Source organism: Cicer arietinum, chromosome 1, assembly GCF_000331145.2.
Source record: "Cicer arietinum cultivar CDC Frontier isolate Library 1 chromosome 1, Cicar.CDCFrontier_v2.0, whole genome shotgun sequence".
Taxonomy (NCBI): Eukaryota; Viridiplantae; Streptophyta; class Magnoliopsida; order Fabales; family Fabaceae; genus Cicer; species Cicer arietinum.
The window spans coordinates 584,856-605,163 of record NC_021160.2 but is presented as its reverse complement, the minus strand read 5'-3'; the positions used below and the strand labels follow the sequence as shown (position 1 = coordinate 605,163).

The following is a 20,308-nucleotide window of genomic DNA, read 5'->3' as shown; positions in this document are numbered from 1 at the left end:
AAAGAGTGTAAAAAAAAATGAAGTTACATACTTTTATGAAAGAGTCGAATTCTATGATGGATAAGATCCTCACAGTTGTCACAAAAGCCATGAGAGAGAACCTCTAAAATGTCTTCTTTCTTCAATGAACTCAGAAACTCCATATTGTTGAAGATAAGTGTGAGAAAGATAGCTTCTTTCACAATTGTTTTTGGATCAGTGTGTTTGTGTTTGTGTTTGTGATTAAAGGATTTGGGTGTTTATTAAATAGTAGTCGTAATATTTATTTTCTTGATTACCAAGTCAAGTCAAGTCTACGGAGAGAGAAAAAAGTTTGCAACTTTCATGTTCTGTTTAGTTTCTTAAAAACACAATCTTTCTATGATATCTTGGTCTGTTTTTCTATATCTTTTAGTAGACATTAAAAAAAAGATTTTCTTTCATAAAAAAAGATTTTTTTGTACCAATAAAAAAGATTTCAAATTTATCGTTTTTCTAATGACTGAAAAATTATTAATAAAATAAAATAAGATATTTTTATTTTTGACTCAAAATAAAGATATTTTTATTTTAAAAGAGAGAGAATATTTGGTCATTAATATTTTTACATCCTTGACTTGAGGCAAAAGAAAGGTAATCAAGTATCACTAGCCGTTAAGAAACAAATCTTTATTTATTTTCTTTTTTCTTTTTCTTTTAGATGAAAAAGATCAAATCAATTTCTTTTGACACATAAAAAAAAAATCAAATCTTTATTACGATCATTAAAGGGCAAAATTCTTTTTATGTTTGTTTAAAAACAGAACCTAAAAACTAAATCTACGAAGGCGAATAAAAATTATTGGTAACCATCTATGACTATATATATTATCTTAGATTCCATGTCATGTTTATCATTAATGAGTTTTCATTAATATCAATTCATTAAAGATAAGTTAAACAAAATTGGTAAGAAAGAAGATAAAAGAAAGCAGAGTAGGCAAGTAAAGATATGCACCAACGTTCCACCTTCAAGAAAACGATCAAGATTTTGGGAAGATAATAATGGAGTTGGATACAATGTGTCAATTTTTTAAGAGTAACATAATGAAGAAGTCAAATATTGGTTTTCTTAAAAGTTGTGATGCAATGTAGAAAGTTTCTATTCATAGGAATAGTAGTAGTTCCTCAAGCATGATCAAGAGTGGAAGTATGTGTGGAATTGGTTCAACTTCTAAAGATCCAAAATCTACAAAAAGGGTATTTTAGTGGTAGAATATGAAATCATTATTTGCTATTAAATTGTGGTGATAGTTTATTTATTATCTTCACCTTTGGAACAATTGTTACTTGTTAATTCATTGGGAGTTGTTACTTTCAACTTAGTTTGCTTTGAAGTTTTTTTCCCTCTTTGGTTTAGACCCTTTTGTTAAAAAAAGTAAAGTAAATATCCACTATTATTCGTAGTGGATGGATGCTAATCCGTGGTGTTCACTTTAATTCATTAGTGAATATAAATTTACAATATGTAATTAAAAGTAATGTAATTATTATTTTAGTGTATAATATAATTGTCTTAAAATTCTAATTAAATTGAAGAATATCGATATTATTTAGTTGAAATTTATATTCATAGTTGTGTGAGGTAATTGAAAAATATTGATATTGATATTCATAGTTGTGTGAGGTAATTATGATGTAATTTATTATCTATTCTAAGATAAAAAAAAAAATATATACTCAAGTATTTATGTGTAAAAAGGTAAATATATTTTATGTTGAGTTTGTTTTATTACAAAGAAAAAAGTAAAATCTTGTTAATTAATATAATTCATGCAAAATATATTGACATATGAGACTATTTATAAGATTTTGTAACTATAGATATGCAATGTAACATTGTTTTTAATTTTTTTAATGTATGGAATTGGATCATTCAAGTTTTTTGTTTTTATTAAAGTGTTAATTCCAATGATAATAATTATACATTTTTATTTATTGTTAAAGTTGTCCAATTATATAATTATACCTTATTCATTTTATATGATTTATATTAGCATTGAAACATTATGTTTTATAAATTTATGTACTTTTGAACATCTTCAATTTTAAAGAATAGTTATCAAATTATATAATTATGATATTTTAGATGGAAGACAAATCAAATGAAAATTCAATAAAAATGTTATCAAATTATATAGTTATGATATTTTAGATGGAAGACAATTTCATTTACTTTAACTATTGTTTCATCTAAATAATTAGAATGTCAAATGAAATTTCCGAATAAATATTTGTCATGGTAAAAAAACCTCAAGAAAGAGTTACAACAAATTATAGATAAGAATCATTTGTAAATATTTAAGACATAAAAAGTTTCAAGTAAACACTAAAATTATTAAAAGTCAATTGTTAGAAGTTAGTCATTTAAGAAGTGGTGAGTTGAAGAAATCTACTCATTGATTATTTGCAAAACATATTCAATAACTTAAATTGATACCTTCTATTCAATCCTATTTTATGAGTTGATAAATATTAAAGTATATAGTATAAATAAAAATAAAAGATCTCTCATAAATTTGTGACTCTATTTTAATAGATTATAACAAATAGTAATGCAAAGCGAATTTTTTAATTTATAAATTTAGTATGCTGATAGTTAGTAAATGATGTTAAAAGAGGAATAGATAGTTTGTTTGTCAACTCAAACCTTTAAAAAGCAAAAAACACTTTGGTCACTTTATAGCTCAAATATCTATTCTTTTTTTGTGTGTCTATAGTTCCCATCTATCTCCCCAAATAATGTAAGACAACAATTTATATGAGCTTTATATGTTTTTTTTTTAGTTTTTCTTTCTTAAATGTATAGACGTCATTTTTCAATTTATTTCATTTTTTTCTGTAAGGCAAACCCTCCATTTAAAGTGATTTGACCCACTTTGTCATCTTTACTCTTTTAGTGAATGACAAGTGTGAAGAGTTGACATAGAAATAGGAATGGACTAGAATTTGGGGAAAGTAGAGTTAATACCATATAGAAGTATAACATTATAACATTGATATTAAATAACTATATTCTAATTAGGAGAAAAACGAAGTAATGCTTGCAATAATAACAAGCACCACTCTTTAATGAAATATAATTAAAAAATTTAATCGATTTTAATTTTTAATTAGATTATATTAACTTTTTAAATATTAATTTCGTTTATATTTTATTTTAAAAGGAATATTCTCTAAGAGAGATTCACATCTTTTAATATTAAAATTTTAATTATATTTATCTTTTTATGAAAAACAAAACTATTTTTCTTTATAGAGGATTCATCTTTTTTTTTCTTTCATTCTTTTAACTCATCATAATTAATATCTTTTATATTCACTAATACATTCTAAAGTATTTTCACGACTTAGATTGATGGAACTCGTAATGAGATTAATCTTCGGATCGCCAATAAAAAATTTAAATTTTTTATTTATCAAATAAATGACTTTAAAAATCATATTTCCAACTCTTCCAACACCATGCTGCTGACTCACGATTTTTATATGAATTATTATTGAAATATAATGATACAGAGTTATTAACAAGACTTATATAATAAATTTTTTTGAGATGTTGAGTTGAAAAAATTTGATCTTCTATTTAATACGAGCATTAAAAATTATCAATAAACAATAATTATTTACAAAAATACACTTAAAAACCCAAATTGAGGCTCTCTATTATGAATCCTCTTTACTAGTATATAATTTAGAAAATGAAAATAAAAGTGGTAGTGTGCGGGTAGATAAAAGAGTGGTGCATGTAGTAACACACATAGTTGAGGCCTTATATAAAAGAAAGAGTGGGCCATGAACATGAAAGCCCAATCCAAATAGATTAATACAAAGATTGAACGAACTGCGAATGAAGAAAAAGAAAATGGAGATAACAGCGGTTGCATTTAGTATGGCATTTCGGCATTCATCAATTTCAGCGTCTGCATCAATAACAGAACCACCAACACCAACACCACCTTCACCTTCTCAAACAAAAAAATCCATCAAATTTGTAAATTCGAAACCCTTCTCCGCAAGAAAATCTGCCAAGCTACAACTTCACCGCGCTTCCGATTTGAACTCTGTTCTTTCAAAGTACTTTTACTCTTCTTCATCTTCCTCCTTCCAACATTACTCTTCTTCACAATTTATATTCATTATTATAATTAACTAACTAATTAATTAATTATCTAATAATCAGGGTAGGAAAAACGTTGACAGTGAAAGAGCTCAATTCCACTTTGCACCACTTTGGTAATTCAAACAAATTTAACCATATCTCTCAGGTGATTTTGCTTCATTCCTTTGCTTTATTTTTTCTCTAGATACTAACATGTTTGGATAAGCAACTTAATGAAGTGTTTATAGGATAAGCGGTTATAACATAAGTACTTATATAAGCTTTTCTATAGCAAAATATCAAGTCAAACTACAAGCTATTTTTATAAGCTATCATGGAGAATTTATGGAAATAAGTTGAAAATAACTTATAAACAAGCTGAAAATAATTTATGGAAATAAGTTATTTCCATAAACTCTCTTTAACAATTTCACAAGTTCTTATGCTAAGATAAGTTCAAATAAGCCAATCCAAACAAGTTTTTTTATCATTCATGCGTTCATACTATTGCATTTGGTGCAGCTATTTTTATGGATGCAAGAGAACAAGAAGCTTGATGTATATTCTTATTCCAATTATATAAAGTTCATGGCCAATAAACTTGATGCTTCCACGGTTCTAAAATTGTATAACAACATTCAAGATGAATCGGCTAAGGACAATGTATATGTTTGTAATTCTGTTCTCAGCTGTTTAATTAAGAAAGGCAAGTTTGATACCGCCATTAAACTCTTTCACCAGATGAAACAAGATGGTCTAGTTCCTGATCTTGTTACCTATAGCATGGTATGTAATTCTTTCCTTCATTGTTTTTCTGTATTTTTTTATTCTCCATAAACGCCAAAACGTATTTTTAGGGTATAGTCTACTCTATAGTGTTTTTTTGCTTATAAATTTCAGTTATGGTTCTCTGGTTCCTTTAATATTCTCTGCCTCATTTTTTTTTATGTAAACCATTGACTTGTTATTTTTTTGGTATGCACAAACAACTAAATATATACCAAGCCGACTTTAGGATTCAATTATTTCTTGCGGTCTAATTTTTGTTGTTCTCATCCTCAGCTTATTGCAGGTTGCGTTAAAGTAAAAGATGGATATTCTAAGGCTCTACAGCTGATTCAGGAATTGCAAGACAATAAACTGCGAATGGACAATGTAATTTATGGGGCAATTCTGGCAGTGTGTGCTTCAAATGGTAAATGGGAAGAAGCTGAACACTATTTTAACGGGATGAAGAATGAAGGCCACTCTCCAAATGTTTATCACTATAGCTCTTTGCTCAATGCTTATTCAGCTTCTGGAAACTTCAAAAAAGCTGATTCGCTGATTCAGGATATGAAATCTGAAGGGTTAGTACCAAACAAGGTTTGTTTTCCTTGTCTTACAAAATTTAAGATGAAAAATTGTGACAAGCAGTATATCACACATGTGGCTTTACATCACAGAATGTTAGAGTTGGTTATTTTGCTTAAAACCTTTGGATGCCAGGGAATAGCTATTCAATTATGTTTAGCATGTTCAAGTATGTTTATTCACTAACAAAGTTTTGAAAGTTCAATTATTTTTATAATGTTGCATAGGGGAGTTGAATGTTCACTGTTATTTAAGTTGATATAGTGTAGGATATTTTAACCTCACCTTAGATGCACTTATTTCTTTCCTGTCTATATTAATTTCTCTAAAAAAAAATGGCAATGGACAGTAATTCTATTAGGAATTTCATTATCTGTGGGTTTACTTGTGTCAAAGAGATAGTGATGGATATTAGATGATTTGGAGGCTTGTTTAAATTTTAAAATACCATATATCACCGAAGTTTATTTGGTTGCTAAAAGAATGAAATTTATGGTTTTGAAAAGGAGTGTTCTCAGCATGTGAGTAACAAATCAAATAGTAGTCCTTAAGCAAGGTTTATAATTTAAAATCAGATTAAAAAGAATTGAAGAAAAAAACACGTGCTTTGTACCTAGAGCTTAAGGATCACATCTCAGTAGTCCAAAGAAGTACTGATTCATAGCTTATGAGCTTTTCCATAGAAATATTCACCATGTCTAAATAAAATAGCATCTACTTCTACTATTCTATGTCATGACACTAGTTTGATATATGCAAATAGAACCTATTGACATTTATAGCATGAAATGTATTTGGTTCATAATCACTTACATTGACAAAAAGTTTTATGCCAATTTCATGCCTTTTTGTTTTTCTCATTGAAATGCATTTTTTTGTCTTTCCTATGTGTTAATTTTTAATACTTAATTGAAGAGAAGGGAAGACCTTCACTAAATTTGGCTCAAGCTGATATATATATAAATAATTGCAGGTCATTTTGACAACCTTGCTGAAGGTATATGTTAGAGGAGGTTTGCTGGAGAAGTCAAGAGAATTATTAACCAAACTGGAATCTTTGAGCTATGCTGAAGATGAGGTAATAGTAACTTTTGAATTGATCAAGGAATATGTTTTTAGTTTTTCTGCATCTGAAACCTTATTAAATCATTTCATAGCATTATCCATACTATTTTGATGCCTAAAATGTATTTCATATCATAAATTATATATAATATTATCCTTCTTTTAACCTTTTCTATGTCTTCTCTTTTTTACTGTCTTATTTGAATACTTTGGAATTTGGATCTGTATGCAGATGCCGTACTGCGTATTGATGGATGGCCTAGCTAAGGCAGGGCAAGTGCATGAAGCTAAAATAGTTTTTGATGAAATGATGAAAAAACATGTCAGGTCTGGTAAGTTCTCATTTGTAGTTTCCTTCAATGAAATAGAGCATTTTGCATGCAGAAATAAAAATAAAAATACTTTGTGATTCTGAAGGGATTAATTGACTAGGCATTCTATTTTAAGTAACCAAAATAGCACGTAGTGTTTATTTTCATCTGCCAAACATATTTGTTTCAGGTTATCTATTCATATTTTTCACTGTGATGCAATGAAAATGAAAAATCCTCTATTCTTCAGCTTTTATTGGTTGTGTGTGCGAGGGGGCCAGCTAGCTGTTAGAGACATATAGTCATTATTGGGCATCCTCTTATCAGCTTAAGCTTTTATAAGAGTTGTCTTTAATAGCTTCATATGTAGTGGAGATCAATAAGAGTTCTTCAAATATGTTCACGTGTTATCCTTCTGCTACTATTATTTGTTTTTATTTGAATTTCTGCAGGAATCTATTCTTGGAGCTGATGATAGATATATTATAATAACTTCAAATTGAGCTCTATTTCTAGTAACTCTCCATGATTGTGACCTTTAACATGGTAGTAATTTTCAAATTTAATTCCCACATGCAGATGGCTATGCTCACAGTATCATGATATCAGCATTTTGCCGAGCCAAGCTTTTTGAAGAGGCAAAGCAGTTGGCCAAGAATTTTCAAACTACATTTAACAAATATGATGTAGTAATAATGAATTCAATGCTCTGTGCTTTCTGCAGAGCAGGTGAAATGGAAAGTGTAATGGAAACTCTAAGAAAGATGGATGAATTGGCGATAAGTCCTGATTACAATACCTTCAATATTCTTATTAAATACTTCTGTAGGCAAAACATGTATCTGTTAGCTTATCAAACCATGGAGGACATGCATAGTAAAGGCTATCAACCAGTAGAGGTACATTGTTTTATTAACGTACCGATGTTAGTATGAAGTCCTTGTAATGATTGAACTTACCTTCTTCACTATCTGGCTGTAATATTTCCTTTTAATCTATGATCCATCACATATGCCAATATCTGTTTGCATCCTTGTCCAGGATTTTCACGTTTTCATAATATAGATCCTTGTGTATGCTTGTACTTATTACAATTGTAGATCCTGCTGTTTGCTGCCTATTATTTGATATTGGTATTTTTCGTTCTTTTATTTTCCTTTCCTCAACTAAGATACTGTTATTGATTTTCTTGTAAATGAACCGTATAGAATCTTGAGTTTAAAGGTTACCTTCCCGAAAAAAAACCATTAAAAGAATGATAGGGAGACCCAAAAAAATTCTAAATTTGAAGTTGGACGTACTTGTTTAAAAGAACCCAAGAATGCTACATTTAATAAAGGTTGCTGTGATTGTTTTCCATCTTTACCAAATAAAAGTTCTAATATGTTCCTCTCTTTGTAGGAGCTCTGTTCTTCTTTAATATACCACCTTGGTCAGGCAAATGCTTATTCAGAGGCATTTTCTGTTTACAATATGTTGAAATATAGCAAGAGGACAATAAGAAAGACACTTCATGAAAAGATTCTGCACATTCTCCTAGCAGGAAAGCTTTTGAAAGATGCATATGTAGTATTCAAGGTATTCCAGCAGGTTTTAAAAGTCTATTAAGTATTTTTTTCTCTCTGTAGCATTGTGGTTCATCTGATGAATCTTATCATATTCAGGATAATGCAACATTTATTTCTGGCCACACCACCAAAAAATTTGCAAGTGCATTTATGAAGTTAGGTAACATCAACTTGATCAATGATGTTATGAAGACACTCCATAATTGTGGCTACAAGATTGACCAGGTGATGATAATCTTGGTAGTATAAGTATTGCAAGTTGAACACTGTTATTAGAATGACAATTAATTCATGTCTTTATTTTCTTTTTAAAAATAACCACATCCGCACTAACGTATAAAACCAAATATCGTGTCATTGCAATGCAAAAACCTAATACTATTAAACTTCATTATTTTATTACAGTTTGAAATTCCTATTGTCAATCTTTAATTAAATGGATTCAATTTGAATAAAAATACTTTCATATTGGAGCTAGGAATGACGAATTATATTGTTTCAAATTTCAATTGTTTACTCCAAAATTAACTATATTCCCCCTGGTTGCAGGATTTATTTGAGATGGCTGTAACACGCTATTTAGGTCAGCCTGAAAAGAAAGACTTGCTTCTACACTTACTACAATGGATGCCAGGTCAAGGTTATGTGGTTGATCCATCAACAAGGAACCTGATCCTCAAGAATTCACACTTATTTGGTCGTCAGCTCATTGCTGAGGTTTTGTCCAAGCAACGAGTTAGTTTAAAGCCGAAAAATCTCACTAGATAAAGCATGCAAAATTTTGCAATTGATCATATAATGCTAGCCTTAGTTTGTACTGATATAAGATGGTCTTATTGGCTCCTAAGATCTCTAGTACCAAGCACCATACATTGCCTCACTCATTTTTCCTCTTATATTTTATTGAAGTTGTGGTCGATAACCCTTGTACACCTAATTTCTAATGGTGCTGATCTTCCGAGTGTATATAAACAGATGTAAATGTATATCATTTCAAATAAATCATTATTTTTTTTGAGTTCTGGTCAATAACCTGTCTTGGTTTGCAAAGCGAAACCTCACATAAAATGGTTATATTGGAATTTAGGTGTACACTGCGACAAGAAATGGACTAAACAAAAGATATAAGGGATGATTAATATATGCATTAATAATGGGTGGTTGTAGTCATTCTCCTTAGCATAGCTTATTAATGTGCAATGCCTGCTGTTAATCGTGTTAGAAAAAGCAGTTATAGCAAAGGCTGATTATGCTAGCAAGACAATAAGATAAATAAGAAAATATAAATCATGAAGTGCCTAATTTTTATCTTAGTTGAGTGAGAAATTGAAGAATAAGTTTGTTAAATTTATATTCTCTATTTTTAAAATCGATGTCAACATGAATCTTGTCCATGTGTTTTAAAGGTGGATTTAAGTGATAAAAACGTTTATCACTCTCAATTAGTTATTTAAACAGGAAAATATTAAATACTTTTAATTTTTAAGACATTAGACACTTGTATTTTCTAATTCATTAATAAGATTCGTTTTTTATTCTTCAACATACAATTTAAACATGTATAAATAGAATTGATACATTAAAATCATATGAGTTAAGTAGACATAAAGTTAAAATTATTTTTAAGAAAATTCGAGAAATGTGGATATTGGATATCCATCATGTAAAATTAACTCTATATATATATATATATATATATTAAAGAATGATGCGACATCAAGTAATTGAAAAGTTAGATATCGTATCAAATAAAAGAAAGTTATCACCTTATTTTTAATATATATATATATATATATATATATATATATATATATATATCATCTACCACATTGATACAAGGAGTTAGTAACTAGAAAAACAATAAAAACAAGTGATATTCATGCACCTTGAACTGTTGACCTGCTAATACATCATGAACCTACAATAACTTCAACAGTCAAACACAGGCATCTCAACTGGATACAAATGGATTCTATCTGACCATGCATTCCTTACATTTGGATCAATATCAGAAAGACACTTCCACACTGCACTGTTACACTTGAATCCACTTCCAAATGCAATTTGCCAAACTTTATGTCCTTTCTTTACTCTCCCTTTTGCTTCCAAATAGCATAGTTCATACCACAGAGAAGAAGATGAAGTATTGCCAAATCTATATAATGCCATTCTTGAAGCCTCTCCATCTTCCCTCTGCAGCTTCAGATTTTCCACTATGCCATCTATTACTGTCTTACCACCTGCATGTATACAGAAATGCTCAAAAGCCTTCTTGAAATTTGGCACATACATTTCCTTATTCTCCACTGCCAAGATTTTCCTGCGAATCATCGACCACCCGTATCGCAGTTGCTCGGAATATGGCAAGACAAGAGGGCCTAAGTTTATTATATTGGTTCTCAAAGCTGAACCAGCTACATTTAACAGCGATCGCGAAAGCGAAACACCAACTATCCCATTTTCATCAGGTTCTTGATAAACAGACTGATAAGCTTTGTCTTTTGATCCCACATGTGTTCTCACAAGATGTTGAAGCTTGTACTTGGCTATGCCCTTGTCTTGATTTTTGTTGGATAGTAAAATGGCTGCTCCTCCCATTCGAAACAAAGCATTCGCGATAAGCTTGGATTTTGTATTACCAGTGTATCCATTAGGTGCTACAGCTTCCATGCTTAGAACTAAAGCCAATGAATTTTTGTGAATTTTTAGAAGATCTTTAACCAAGCTTACGGACAACAATCCAGCGCTGCAGCCCATTCCACTTAGGCTGAAACACTTTACATTGCTTCGAAATCCAAATTTGTTAATGATAGTCGAGGTGATGCATGGTGTAGGACAGAAAAGGCTACAATTTGATACGAGGATGTCAATGTTCTTAGGATGCACATTGTGTTTGGAAAGAAGATCATCGACGATTGTGAAAAGAACCAATTCAATTTCTTCTTGTCCGTTTTTCATAGAAGTTTTGGGCGGGAGCTCGTGAACTGAAGCTGGCATGCAAGCGTCAACTCCAATACCAGATTTCTCCAATACTTTGGTATTAAAGTCTGTGACTTCTTTGTCACCGTTGTATAATTGAAAGTGTTCTATGAAATGGGAGTGAGGGACTCTGAAATTATCAGGAGGTACATAGCAAACATAGTCAATAAGGTAGACACTAGTGGATCTTCTGAAAGAAATGCATAGTAATATGAGAATTAATGCTATCACTGCAATTGATTGTGTCACAGAGATGGAACCTTTGGATATGATAGACAGGTCTAAGGAAGACAAGTAATTGGATAAAAGAGCTTTCATGATCATAAGCTTGAACTGAACCATTTGAACTTTGGATTTAGCATATTAGTTCTAATATAAAGAGCCATGTCATTTTAGTGTTATGTAGAAGGAAGTTCTAATATGCAACTGTCATTTCCCTTTCTCATGCAGTGTGTCATTCCCTTTAAGTAACACAAATTTTGCAAACCTTAAAATGAAATTTGCTTTTGAAAGCAAAACACTAGCCTTTTTTGCCGTTCCCCTTTCTCCCCCCTAAATAAATGCATCATTTTGGAAAATGCAACCAATCATGAGGTTTGTGTTTTTTAGGACGTCATCACAAAGTTAGTGTGAAATAACCATATGAACAACTTTGGGTTTTATGAAGAGAAATTTGCATCTTAAACTGGTTTACATTATAAAGAAGTCATCTAAAGTATAGTAAGGAGAGATGTGACCAAGGTAAGAAGTGAACATGAGTGAGACACAAAACATCCAATTTATAAGTTTATCTTTGGCATAAAATGTAGCAAAAATTACGCATTATCTTATGCTACAGGAGAAATGTCTTTATGTTAAATTATTATTTTACCCAATTAAATAAGCAGGAAAAAAACTCATCCAATGTGTTTTTTCTATTTATTTTGCTTTTATTTTTCTCATTCCAAATAATACAAGTTGTACAGTTAAGCATTGCCATTTTAACTCTCCAGATGTTTGATTCATGGTATTTCAGAGACACCAGTGGCATTCCTTTTGGGCAAAAGTCCTGAAGGCATCATGGTTGACATGAGTAGCAGCCACCGTCGTGTCATGGATGCATCATTGATGTACAACTTGTCTATTTATATATATACATACAAACATGATCTGAAAAGTAAAGCAACGGAACATAGTAAAATGATGCAAATTCAAACTCAACATTTCTCTTATTGATATTCTAGCATTGTGTGCAACAAATTCCATGCAATGTGAAAGGAATAAATGAATCATAAATTACAACCACTCGACAAAAATTGAATCTTGATTGCAGCAAAAATGTAACTATCATAAATAAGCAAAAATACAAATCTACTTCACTTTGCTCTAACAAAAATGGTTTCCTTCACCTTTTCCTCATATGATAATAATCACCTACTGCAAAGAAACAAAAGAAGTTATTGTCATGCCACCCGTGCCGCTCATGCTGCTTTAAGGCTCTTTAACAAATGCTGATAGTACCGTCTTCGCTGCTCCCAAAAAAATTCAATAATAATGCTACCCACGCAGCTCATGCTGCTTTATTTTTCTCTGACAAAAGCTGATAGTACTTCCTTTGCTGCTCCAAGAAAAATTTCCAATATAAATTTCTAAAACTAATTTATCCAACATAAGATATCAGATTTCACGTGTAAAGAAGTTTCCCAGAATGAATCATACCTTGTCTGACACAGAGGGAGAGACTTTACTTAGTGCTACCTCAAAATGACTTGCCCTAATGGTCAATGTATCGTTGGTTGTCTCAGTCGAGTCCAACTTCTCGTCAAGAGCAGCCATTACTGCTTCATTCATCTGAATAGACAAGGAAATCAACAAATCCCCAAATTTACTTCCCATATTTCTTATATAGTGGATACAAAACCAAAAATATAAAGAAAAAAGTGGATACATACCAATTCTGCAAGATCAGCACCACTAAGGTTTTCACATGCCTCCATTCTTCCAATGACACTCAAATCCACACTGGAATCAATATGTTTATTCCTTGCAAGAGCTTCCAATATCAAAACACGGTTGTCTGCGCTTGGAAGAGGAACATAAAGCAGTTTGCCAAACCTACCAGGCCGTAAGAGAGCGCGGTCCATCACCTCCATCCTGTAAAATGAGACTAAGTGAGTACAACATGATGTGGAAGTCAAATGACTAATTGGAGATGATGAACCAAAGGTACCTATTTGTTGCACCAATCACAAAAACACCCCTCCGTTGCTCTGCACCATCTAACTCAATAAGCAACTGCAATTTCATATAATTGCTTCATGTTATTCATTTTGTTATAAAGAGTGAGAAGTCAGTATGATGGTGTTACTTTCATTCCTAAAATTAATAATTGTTTGACCTGGTTCAACAGTCTTTCAATAACCCATCCACCTTCTTTACCACGCTCAGTAGTCAAAGCATCAACCTGAAAATGACAAATTAAATCTTACACACCATTGAAAATTCTGAGCATACTGGCAAATTTTTTTTACAAAATTTGGTTTGTTAAGCATTCGAATATGCCCCCTTTATAAACAAAGGAAATATGTGTTTACTAAATAACTTTTCCAAACATGCACAATGGTCGCTGCATATGCAGGAGAGGGTAAGAGAGACATAACAGTGAACACAGGAACACAAAAAACCACTGTAATGGTAGTATGGGATAGTTCATTCAAATATTCAACATTCTAGACAATAGGTTCAAGTTATAATACACAAGTTTGAAATCAAATGACTATGTTTATATTGAATATTAAAATTAACCAACATTCATAGGAAAAGAGAACTACAAACCTCATCAAAAAAAAGTACACATGGTGCACAAGTCCTTGCACGACTAAACAATGTTCGCACTGCAAGCTCGCTTTCCCCAACATATTTATTTAGAAGCTCAGGTCCCTAAAAAGTCAACAAAAACGATTCAAATATCCAAAAAGTGCTATTTTCCAAACAGAAGAACATTTAGTGTATACCAAAACTAATAACAAAAGGATGGAATATTTAGACAGACCTTAATATGAATGAAATTAGCTCCCGCCTCATTGGCAACTGCCTTGGCAATCAGTGTTTTACCACAACCTGGAGGTCCATAAAGCAAAAATCCAGACTCAAGATTCATCCCAATGTTCTGAAATGGTTAAATCCAATAACACTGATGAGCGATAATCTTGTGATATACAACTTACCCTAATTTTTCATAAAATAGTGAAGACAAAATCAATTGATCAATTTTTAAGATTAGAACATAAAGTTTAGTAAGATAATTGGAGAACATCTATGTTGTCAGTCACGGATAGCGGCGCGGAGCGCCCAACCCCAAAAATGGGATAGCGGGATGAGCGCTATTGTGAAGACCAAAAGCAATATATAGACTAAACATAAATTACAAACAATAGACAAAATACTAAAAAATAGCAAAAATAAAGTACACAAAAATAAAAGGGTAATCATAGTGCTTCATATTTCATAACCAAAATGGCAAAAAATAGAAGTATATGAACAAAGAAGAAAATAGAGGTATATTAACGAAGAAGAAAACAGAGGAACGGTCACAGCAGTTATTTTTGGGATTTAAAATAATAATGTGAAGGAGGAGAAAGGTCAATAAATAATAAAATAATAGGGTTTTGAGTGCAAAAAGACTCAAATACCCTTAATGAAATTAAAAAAATTCAACAAACACTAAAAAAACAGAGTAGCGGGTCATGGACCCGGGTCAGGCGCAACGCGTCAGCGCGTTTGAGCGCTATTTGCGGCCGCAATTGCCCCAACGGGTGACGGCGGTTTCACGGTGAGGGGCGCTGCGGAGATGACCACCGCCGCAACGCAATTCTGCAATAGCGCCGCAATTGACAACATAGGAGAACATATCAACCAAATTATTGATAAGAGATTTGTGAAAACAATGAACAGAAAAGGGAACTCGTGTAATTGCTAGATACTCCTAACATGACAAATATGAGCTCATTAATGTAATGGATAAAGACATTCTTCACTCAAGTTTTAACAACAGTGTTGCTAAAATAGAGGCTATAGCTGCATTATGGCGTACTGGAATTAAAACAAACCACTAATGTTCCGCAATACACTATTTAGTACAAAATGTCGTCAAATAGAGGCTATAACAACACTATAAAACTGTTGCATAGCGTTATTTGAACAAACCGCTATTTTCCACAATTGACAACCCTAAACTAGTTTCGCTGGCAAATTTAAATAATCAGTAAATATTAGGTTAAGAAAAAAAAACTTTAATATGAATAAAATATTTTGGATCATCGATTAATTCCTTCCCTGACTCACTTCAGAACAATTATATCCAAAATGAATGAAATAGTAAAGAGAAAACAAATAAAAAGTAAAACTCAGTCACCAATTACTATAGCTGAAATTGGGTGATCGCAATTTACATCAAGACAGAGATGACCAGAAGGTCTAGCATCCGAAGGATTACCACCCCTTGATGAAAGGAAAACTTGTTTCCAGTCCCAAGCCTTGGCTATAATCCTCAACAACACTATACTGATTCCATACCTCAGCTATGTCGTTTCCTCTAAAACCTGTACGCACTACTGCTGCCTCACCATAATAAATTGTCTCTCTTCTAAGTTCTAACTGTGTTGGGTCCCACAGAATTTCTTTCTCACATTTAACTCTCACCTGTTGGTTTGGGATCTTTCCTATGGTTTGGAATTACATAAATCCAAAACATGCAAACCCCTAAGTTCATTCAATAACTTTTTATTTACAGCTACATCATTCTATTTAATTAACAAAGAGAAAAACTCAACCGAATGATTTGGCTATATAATGGGAGGCAATCACAAAGATATCTAAGTCAGTTTGACTTGATGATTTTTTTTTCTAAACTGCCTAGATCCACAAGTTGATTTTAATGACTAGAAAGTGTACTAAAAAGTGTAGTATTAAAAATTACCTCATAACACTCAGGATGTTTTATAGGCCTTACAATGTAGCGATCAAACTCACGCCTTAAGGAATCAAGTCCACCGACATCTTCCCATTTAACATTAGGAATGGACGAGAACCCTTCTCTTCTTGCTGAAGGTTGCACCATTTTGGCTGCCTCCTGTATAAGTTCCCAAATAAATATGATTGTCATCATTTATTCATATAAATATTCAAGGAAAATCTAAGACAAATATGAGACTGATAACAGCATTTTTATTCTTTTATAGAGAGAATTTGTATTGGAGACGATAAAAAGTAGAGGATAAGATTATCCTCCTAAACAAAGGATAGTAATACAAATCTTACAAACAGACTACAGGGGGATAACAACAACAATAATAATAAGACTACGTAAGCAAGTGTAAAGCACCTCGAAATCAGACATTTTGATAGCAAGCTTATTTATTTCTTCAGGCAACCAAGGTTCCCTCCACCAGCTTTTAGTATTCTCACTTGTGAGATCTTGAGATAATTCACGTTTCCTTTCATCAATTATCCTCTTCATTGCCAGATTACCAGCTTTGTTAGCCAGAGCTGCCAAATCAGCACCAACAAATCCTGGTGTAGACCTAGCTATTTTGTGCAGATCAAACGAACCGTCAAGTTTAAGATTGCGAGTAAGCACAGAAAGGATCTCCTCCCTGGCAGATTCATCAGGAACACCAACAAAAAACTCACGATCAAACCGACCAGGCCGTCTAAGAGCAGGGTCAAGCGAATCAGGCCTATTTGTGGCTCCAATTACAAGAACATAGCCATGAGATTCATCAGAACTCTCTGGCTCGTCCATGGAAGTCATTAACTGGGTGACAATTCGTTTCTCCATCTCACGCTGTAAATTCTCTCTTTTTGAAGCAATTGCATCAATCTCATCAATAAAGACAATTGACGGAGCAGTCCTTTTTGCTTTACTGAAAAGATCTCTAATATATTCTTCAGATGCACCTAATTAAGAAAGACACAGCACAACTATTCAAAAAAGAAGTTCTGAATCATCCAATAGTTTTAGTGGAAGCAATGGCAGTCCCTAACTTGAATAAATTTCTTCACAATTACTTATAGAAGAGAAAGGTTAAAAGAATCTTGCAATAACTAAGTCTTAAACAATAACTTCACATATAATATAACTCAATTGATTCAGAAACTATCATTGAACTTATCTATTAAGACTGACTTATATAATACTACTACCGACTTTCTTAGTTCCCTTGATTTGGTCAACAGGGTCCTATATTTAGGGACAGAGAGTCAGGACTTTCATAAGCAAAGAATCATACACTTATTTTAATTGAAAAGCTTGCAAAAACTAAAAGCTAATCCAAACTAAGCCTAATAGTAACAAAAATGGCATAAACTAAAAGCCAATCCTAACTAATCATAAGAGTAAAAATACAAAAGTGAACGAGCTACAAGTTAAATTTGGATTCTTGAATCAATACCTGAGACTCCAGAAACCACCTCAGTAGCTGAAATATGATGGAAAGGAAGACCAGTTTCATTAGCAATAGCATGAGCAAGTCTAGTCTTTCCACAACCAGGTGGTCCATGCAACAAAATTCCAGTCACTGGTCTCACTCCTAAATGTCTAGGCAATTGAGGATTACACAATGACACAATATCCATCATCAATTCCTCTAAAATATTCTTCATCCCACCCAAATCCTTAAACCTAGGCCCTTCTTTTTCTTTCACCCCATCATCACCACCACCGCCGCCGCCGCCGCCGCCATTGTTAGAAGCCGAACCCTTCAATTTTTCACCTTTTGTGACCGACTTAGCTTCACCGCCATCCATATTAACAGCAATAGTGGCTTTACTGGTATTTCCCATATCCAATTCAACGTTATTTTCTTCTACCATAGGAACTGATTTGGTTCCTGTGTATGAATTTCTCAGCATGTCTTTCATCAAATCAAAAGCAGGTTCAACTTTCTCACCGTAAATTGCGTCCTCCGAGGTCGAAACTGCTCCGTCTTCGTCGTCATCATCGTCACTGTTGCCGGAAGTAGAATCGGAGGAGGTTGATGGAACCTGCGTGCTCATCCTTGTTTTGATGTGACGTTCTTCCATCTTTCGCAATCTATCTTCAGCTTCATCAATGGTATCTTTGCGTCTCTTTCGAGAAGATGTTCGAATTTCTTCGTCGTCGTCGTTTTCGTTGTCATTGTTGTTGTTTTGATTATTGTTCCGTGTGGGAGTGTTGTTGGAAAATTGAAGAGCATCGTGAACAAATCGAATGAGTGTTTGGTACTTAGTTCGTTGGTAATCAGGGTAATTTGAGCGAAGATGATCCACGATTTCTTCGGCTGTTGTGTATTTTGATTTGCAGTGTTCCACTCGACGGCGGAGAGCAAATTGGAGAGACCTTCCTCCTCCGCCGCCGCCGCCTCCGCCTCCGCCACCACCGTTTCTTCTTCCCATGTTATTCAATCTCATAAACACTCGCACTTAAGTGAGAGATTTTTATTATTATGTTTTTAAGTGTTTATATTATTATTACTAGGGTTTGAGCCTCCCATTCTACTAAGACCTTTTGTTTTTTCTTTTTCTTTTCAAAACACCATAAGTTGGATAATTTTTCACATGGGGTGTAATTGGTTGACAGAAAAATTGAAAAGAGAGCGTAGAAAGAGAGAAAAATGTGAAAAGTACACTAAATTTCATAACTTGTTTGGTTTAAGAAAAATAAAAACAAAAATACTACTTACACCCTTTAATTTACTATCCACATCTCTCGTTTAAAAAAAAAAAAATTAAACTCTCTAAAATGCTTTTAGTTATTTATTGAATTGTTAACTCTAATCTCATTCATTCATCTTCAAAATCTTAACCTCTCAATCTTCATCTTCATTCTCATATTTATCTTTATCAACGTCTTTATCAAGATATTCATCTTCATCAACATCTTTATCTTCAAAGTTTTAACTTTCATCTTTATTAACAACTTCATCCATGTCCTCAAAACTATAATCTTTATTTTGATCATTTTAAAAGTAATTTTACGTGAACTCAATTCACGTATTACCTGTGATTTTTATAATTTTACAATGTGCGTAAATTTGTGGTTCAAGTATATTTACGTGAACTCATTTCACATACTACCTGAGATTTTTACAATATACGTGAACTCAATTCAAGTACATTTACGTGAACTCAGTTAAGTACGTTTACATAGACTCAGTTTCACATACTACCTAAGAAAAATATTGATTTTTAAAAAAAAAAGTATTAAAATACTCTTTAAGATATCTATAGTATCATAAAACCACAAACAATGATATAAAATGTCAATATCTACGTATAATTTATGCGTAAAAGATAAAAAAAGTAACATTTATTTTATGTAAAAGCAAGAAAAATGTTAGATTTTATGTATAACAAAAATACAGGAGATAATCAACAAAAAATTTGCTAAATAATATAAGGAGAAAGTAGAAGAGAGAGACAAAAGGTATTTGGTGGAAAGTGAAAAAAAATATTGACCATTTCTAAATTAGCATATGACAGAATAAAAGAAAAAGTGTTTGGATCCACCACATTGATTTAGGATTTGGATTTTCTACCTTTGACTTGTTAAAGGTAGAGTAACTTTAGGCAAATTTTGTGATAAAATAGGAGTGTGATATTTATGATGGAGAGAGAATTATGAGAGAAAAAACAAAATGTAAAGAGATATAGAGAGAAAGATAGAGAAAGGTAGAAAAATCAAAGGTAGATAATCCAAATTCATTGATTTATCTCTTCCTTATTTCTTTACATACCAAGCAAGAGAAATGATATCAATCTCTTCTCTTTCTCTACCCTATTTCTCACAAAACAAACAAAGTCCATGTGGTATTGTTCTTTTTTTGTTGTTGATAATTATACAAATATGAGTTTCTCTCATTAATCACTTAAATCATTTTATTAACTACTATAAT

The 20,308-nt window shown here is 32.1% G+C and overlaps 4 protein-coding genes across 4 annotated transcripts in view; 1 reads left to right on the top strand and 3 right to left on the bottom strand.

Moving 5' to 3' along the window:
* LOC101490088 (RNA demethylase ALKBH9B-like) overlaps positions 1-319 on the bottom strand; it is a 2,968-nt gene extending 2,649 nt beyond the window's left edge. The window contains exon 1 of the mRNA XM_004485443.4: positions 32-319. Coding sequence (XP_004485500.1) covers positions 32-143 — 112 coding nt within the window. The 5' untranslated portion in view covers positions 144-319. The remainder of the gene's footprint in view (positions 1-31) is intronic.
* Positions 320-3,854: 3,535 nt separating this feature from the next.
* Positions 3,855-9,435, top strand: LOC101499917 (pentatricopeptide repeat-containing protein At1g10910, chloroplastic). The gene is made up of 10 exons (XM_004486179.3): positions 3,855-4,095; positions 4,202-4,286; positions 4,643-4,906; positions 5,183-5,485; positions 6,447-6,551; positions 6,771-6,870; positions 7,429-7,748; positions 8,251-8,427; positions 8,514-8,642; positions 8,967-9,435. The coding sequence occupies exons 1-10, from the start codon at positions 3,869-3,871 to the stop codon at positions 9,183-9,185; spliced, it is 1,929 nt and encodes a 642-aa protein (XP_004486236.1). The 5' UTR covers positions 3,855-3,868; the 3' UTR covers positions 9,186-9,435.
* Positions 9,436-10,239: 804 nt separating this feature from the next.
* Positions 10,240-11,839, bottom strand: LOC101489769 (3-ketoacyl-CoA synthase 7). Its single transcript, XM_004485442.4, has one exon. It carries the CDS (start codon positions 11,736-11,738, stop codon positions 10,347-10,349), a length of 1,392 nt encoding a protein of 463 aa, XP_004485499.2. The 5' UTR covers positions 11,739-11,839; the 3' UTR covers positions 10,240-10,346.
* A 737-nt stretch (positions 11,840-12,576) lies between these two features.
* LOC101489003 (cell division control protein 48 homolog C-like) lies at positions 12,577-18,919 on the bottom strand. Its single transcript, XM_004485439.4, has 10 exons — positions 17,828-18,919; positions 16,759-17,333; positions 16,354-16,506; positions 14,428-14,544; positions 14,211-14,315; positions 13,774-13,839; positions 13,606-13,670; positions 13,328-13,529; positions 13,095-13,226; positions 12,577-12,993 (listed from the first exon to the last, which is right to left on the bottom strand). The coding sequence occupies exons 1-10, from the start codon at positions 18,822-18,824 to the stop codon at positions 12,946-12,948; spliced, it is 2,460 nt and encodes an 819-aa protein (XP_004485496.1). The 5' UTR covers positions 18,825-18,919; the 3' UTR covers positions 12,577-12,945.
* Between the last annotated feature and the right edge of the window lie 1,389 nt (positions 18,920-20,308).

What these genes read in the sequence shown, in the direction of transcription:
- LOC101499917 (XM_004486179.3), top strand. Translation starts at nt 3,869, where the DNA reads ATGAAGAAAAAGAAAATGGAGATAACAGCGGTTGCATTTAGTATGGCA. An exon ending in TTGAACTCTGTTCTTTCAAA is followed by an intron (nt 4,096 to 4,201) that starts GTACTTTTACTC and finishes TCTAATAATCAG; the next exon opens with GGTAGGAAAAACGTTGACAG. An exon ending in TGAGCTATGCTGAAGATGAG is followed by an intron (nt 6,552 to 6,770) that starts GTAATAGTAACT and finishes ATCTGTATGCAG; the next exon opens with ATGCCGTACTGCGTATTGAT.
- LOC101489769 (XM_004485442.4), bottom strand. Translation starts at nt 11,738, where the DNA reads ATGGTTCAGTTCAAGCTTATGATCATGAAAGCTCTTTTATCCAATTAC.
- LOC101489003 (XM_004485439.4), bottom strand. Translation starts at nt 18,824, where the DNA reads ATGAGATTGAATAACATGGGAAGAAGAAACGGTGGTGGCGGAGGCGGA. An exon ending in AACATCCTGAGTGTTATGAG is followed by an intron (nt 14,545 to 16,353) that starts GTAATTTTTAAT and finishes TAACCATTTCAG; the next exon opens with AACATTGGGATGAATCTTGA. An exon ending in TTGAAAGACTGTTGAACCAG is followed by an intron (nt 13,671 to 13,773) that starts GTCAAACAATTA and finishes ATGAAATTGCAG; the next exon opens with TTGCTTATTGAGTTAGATGG.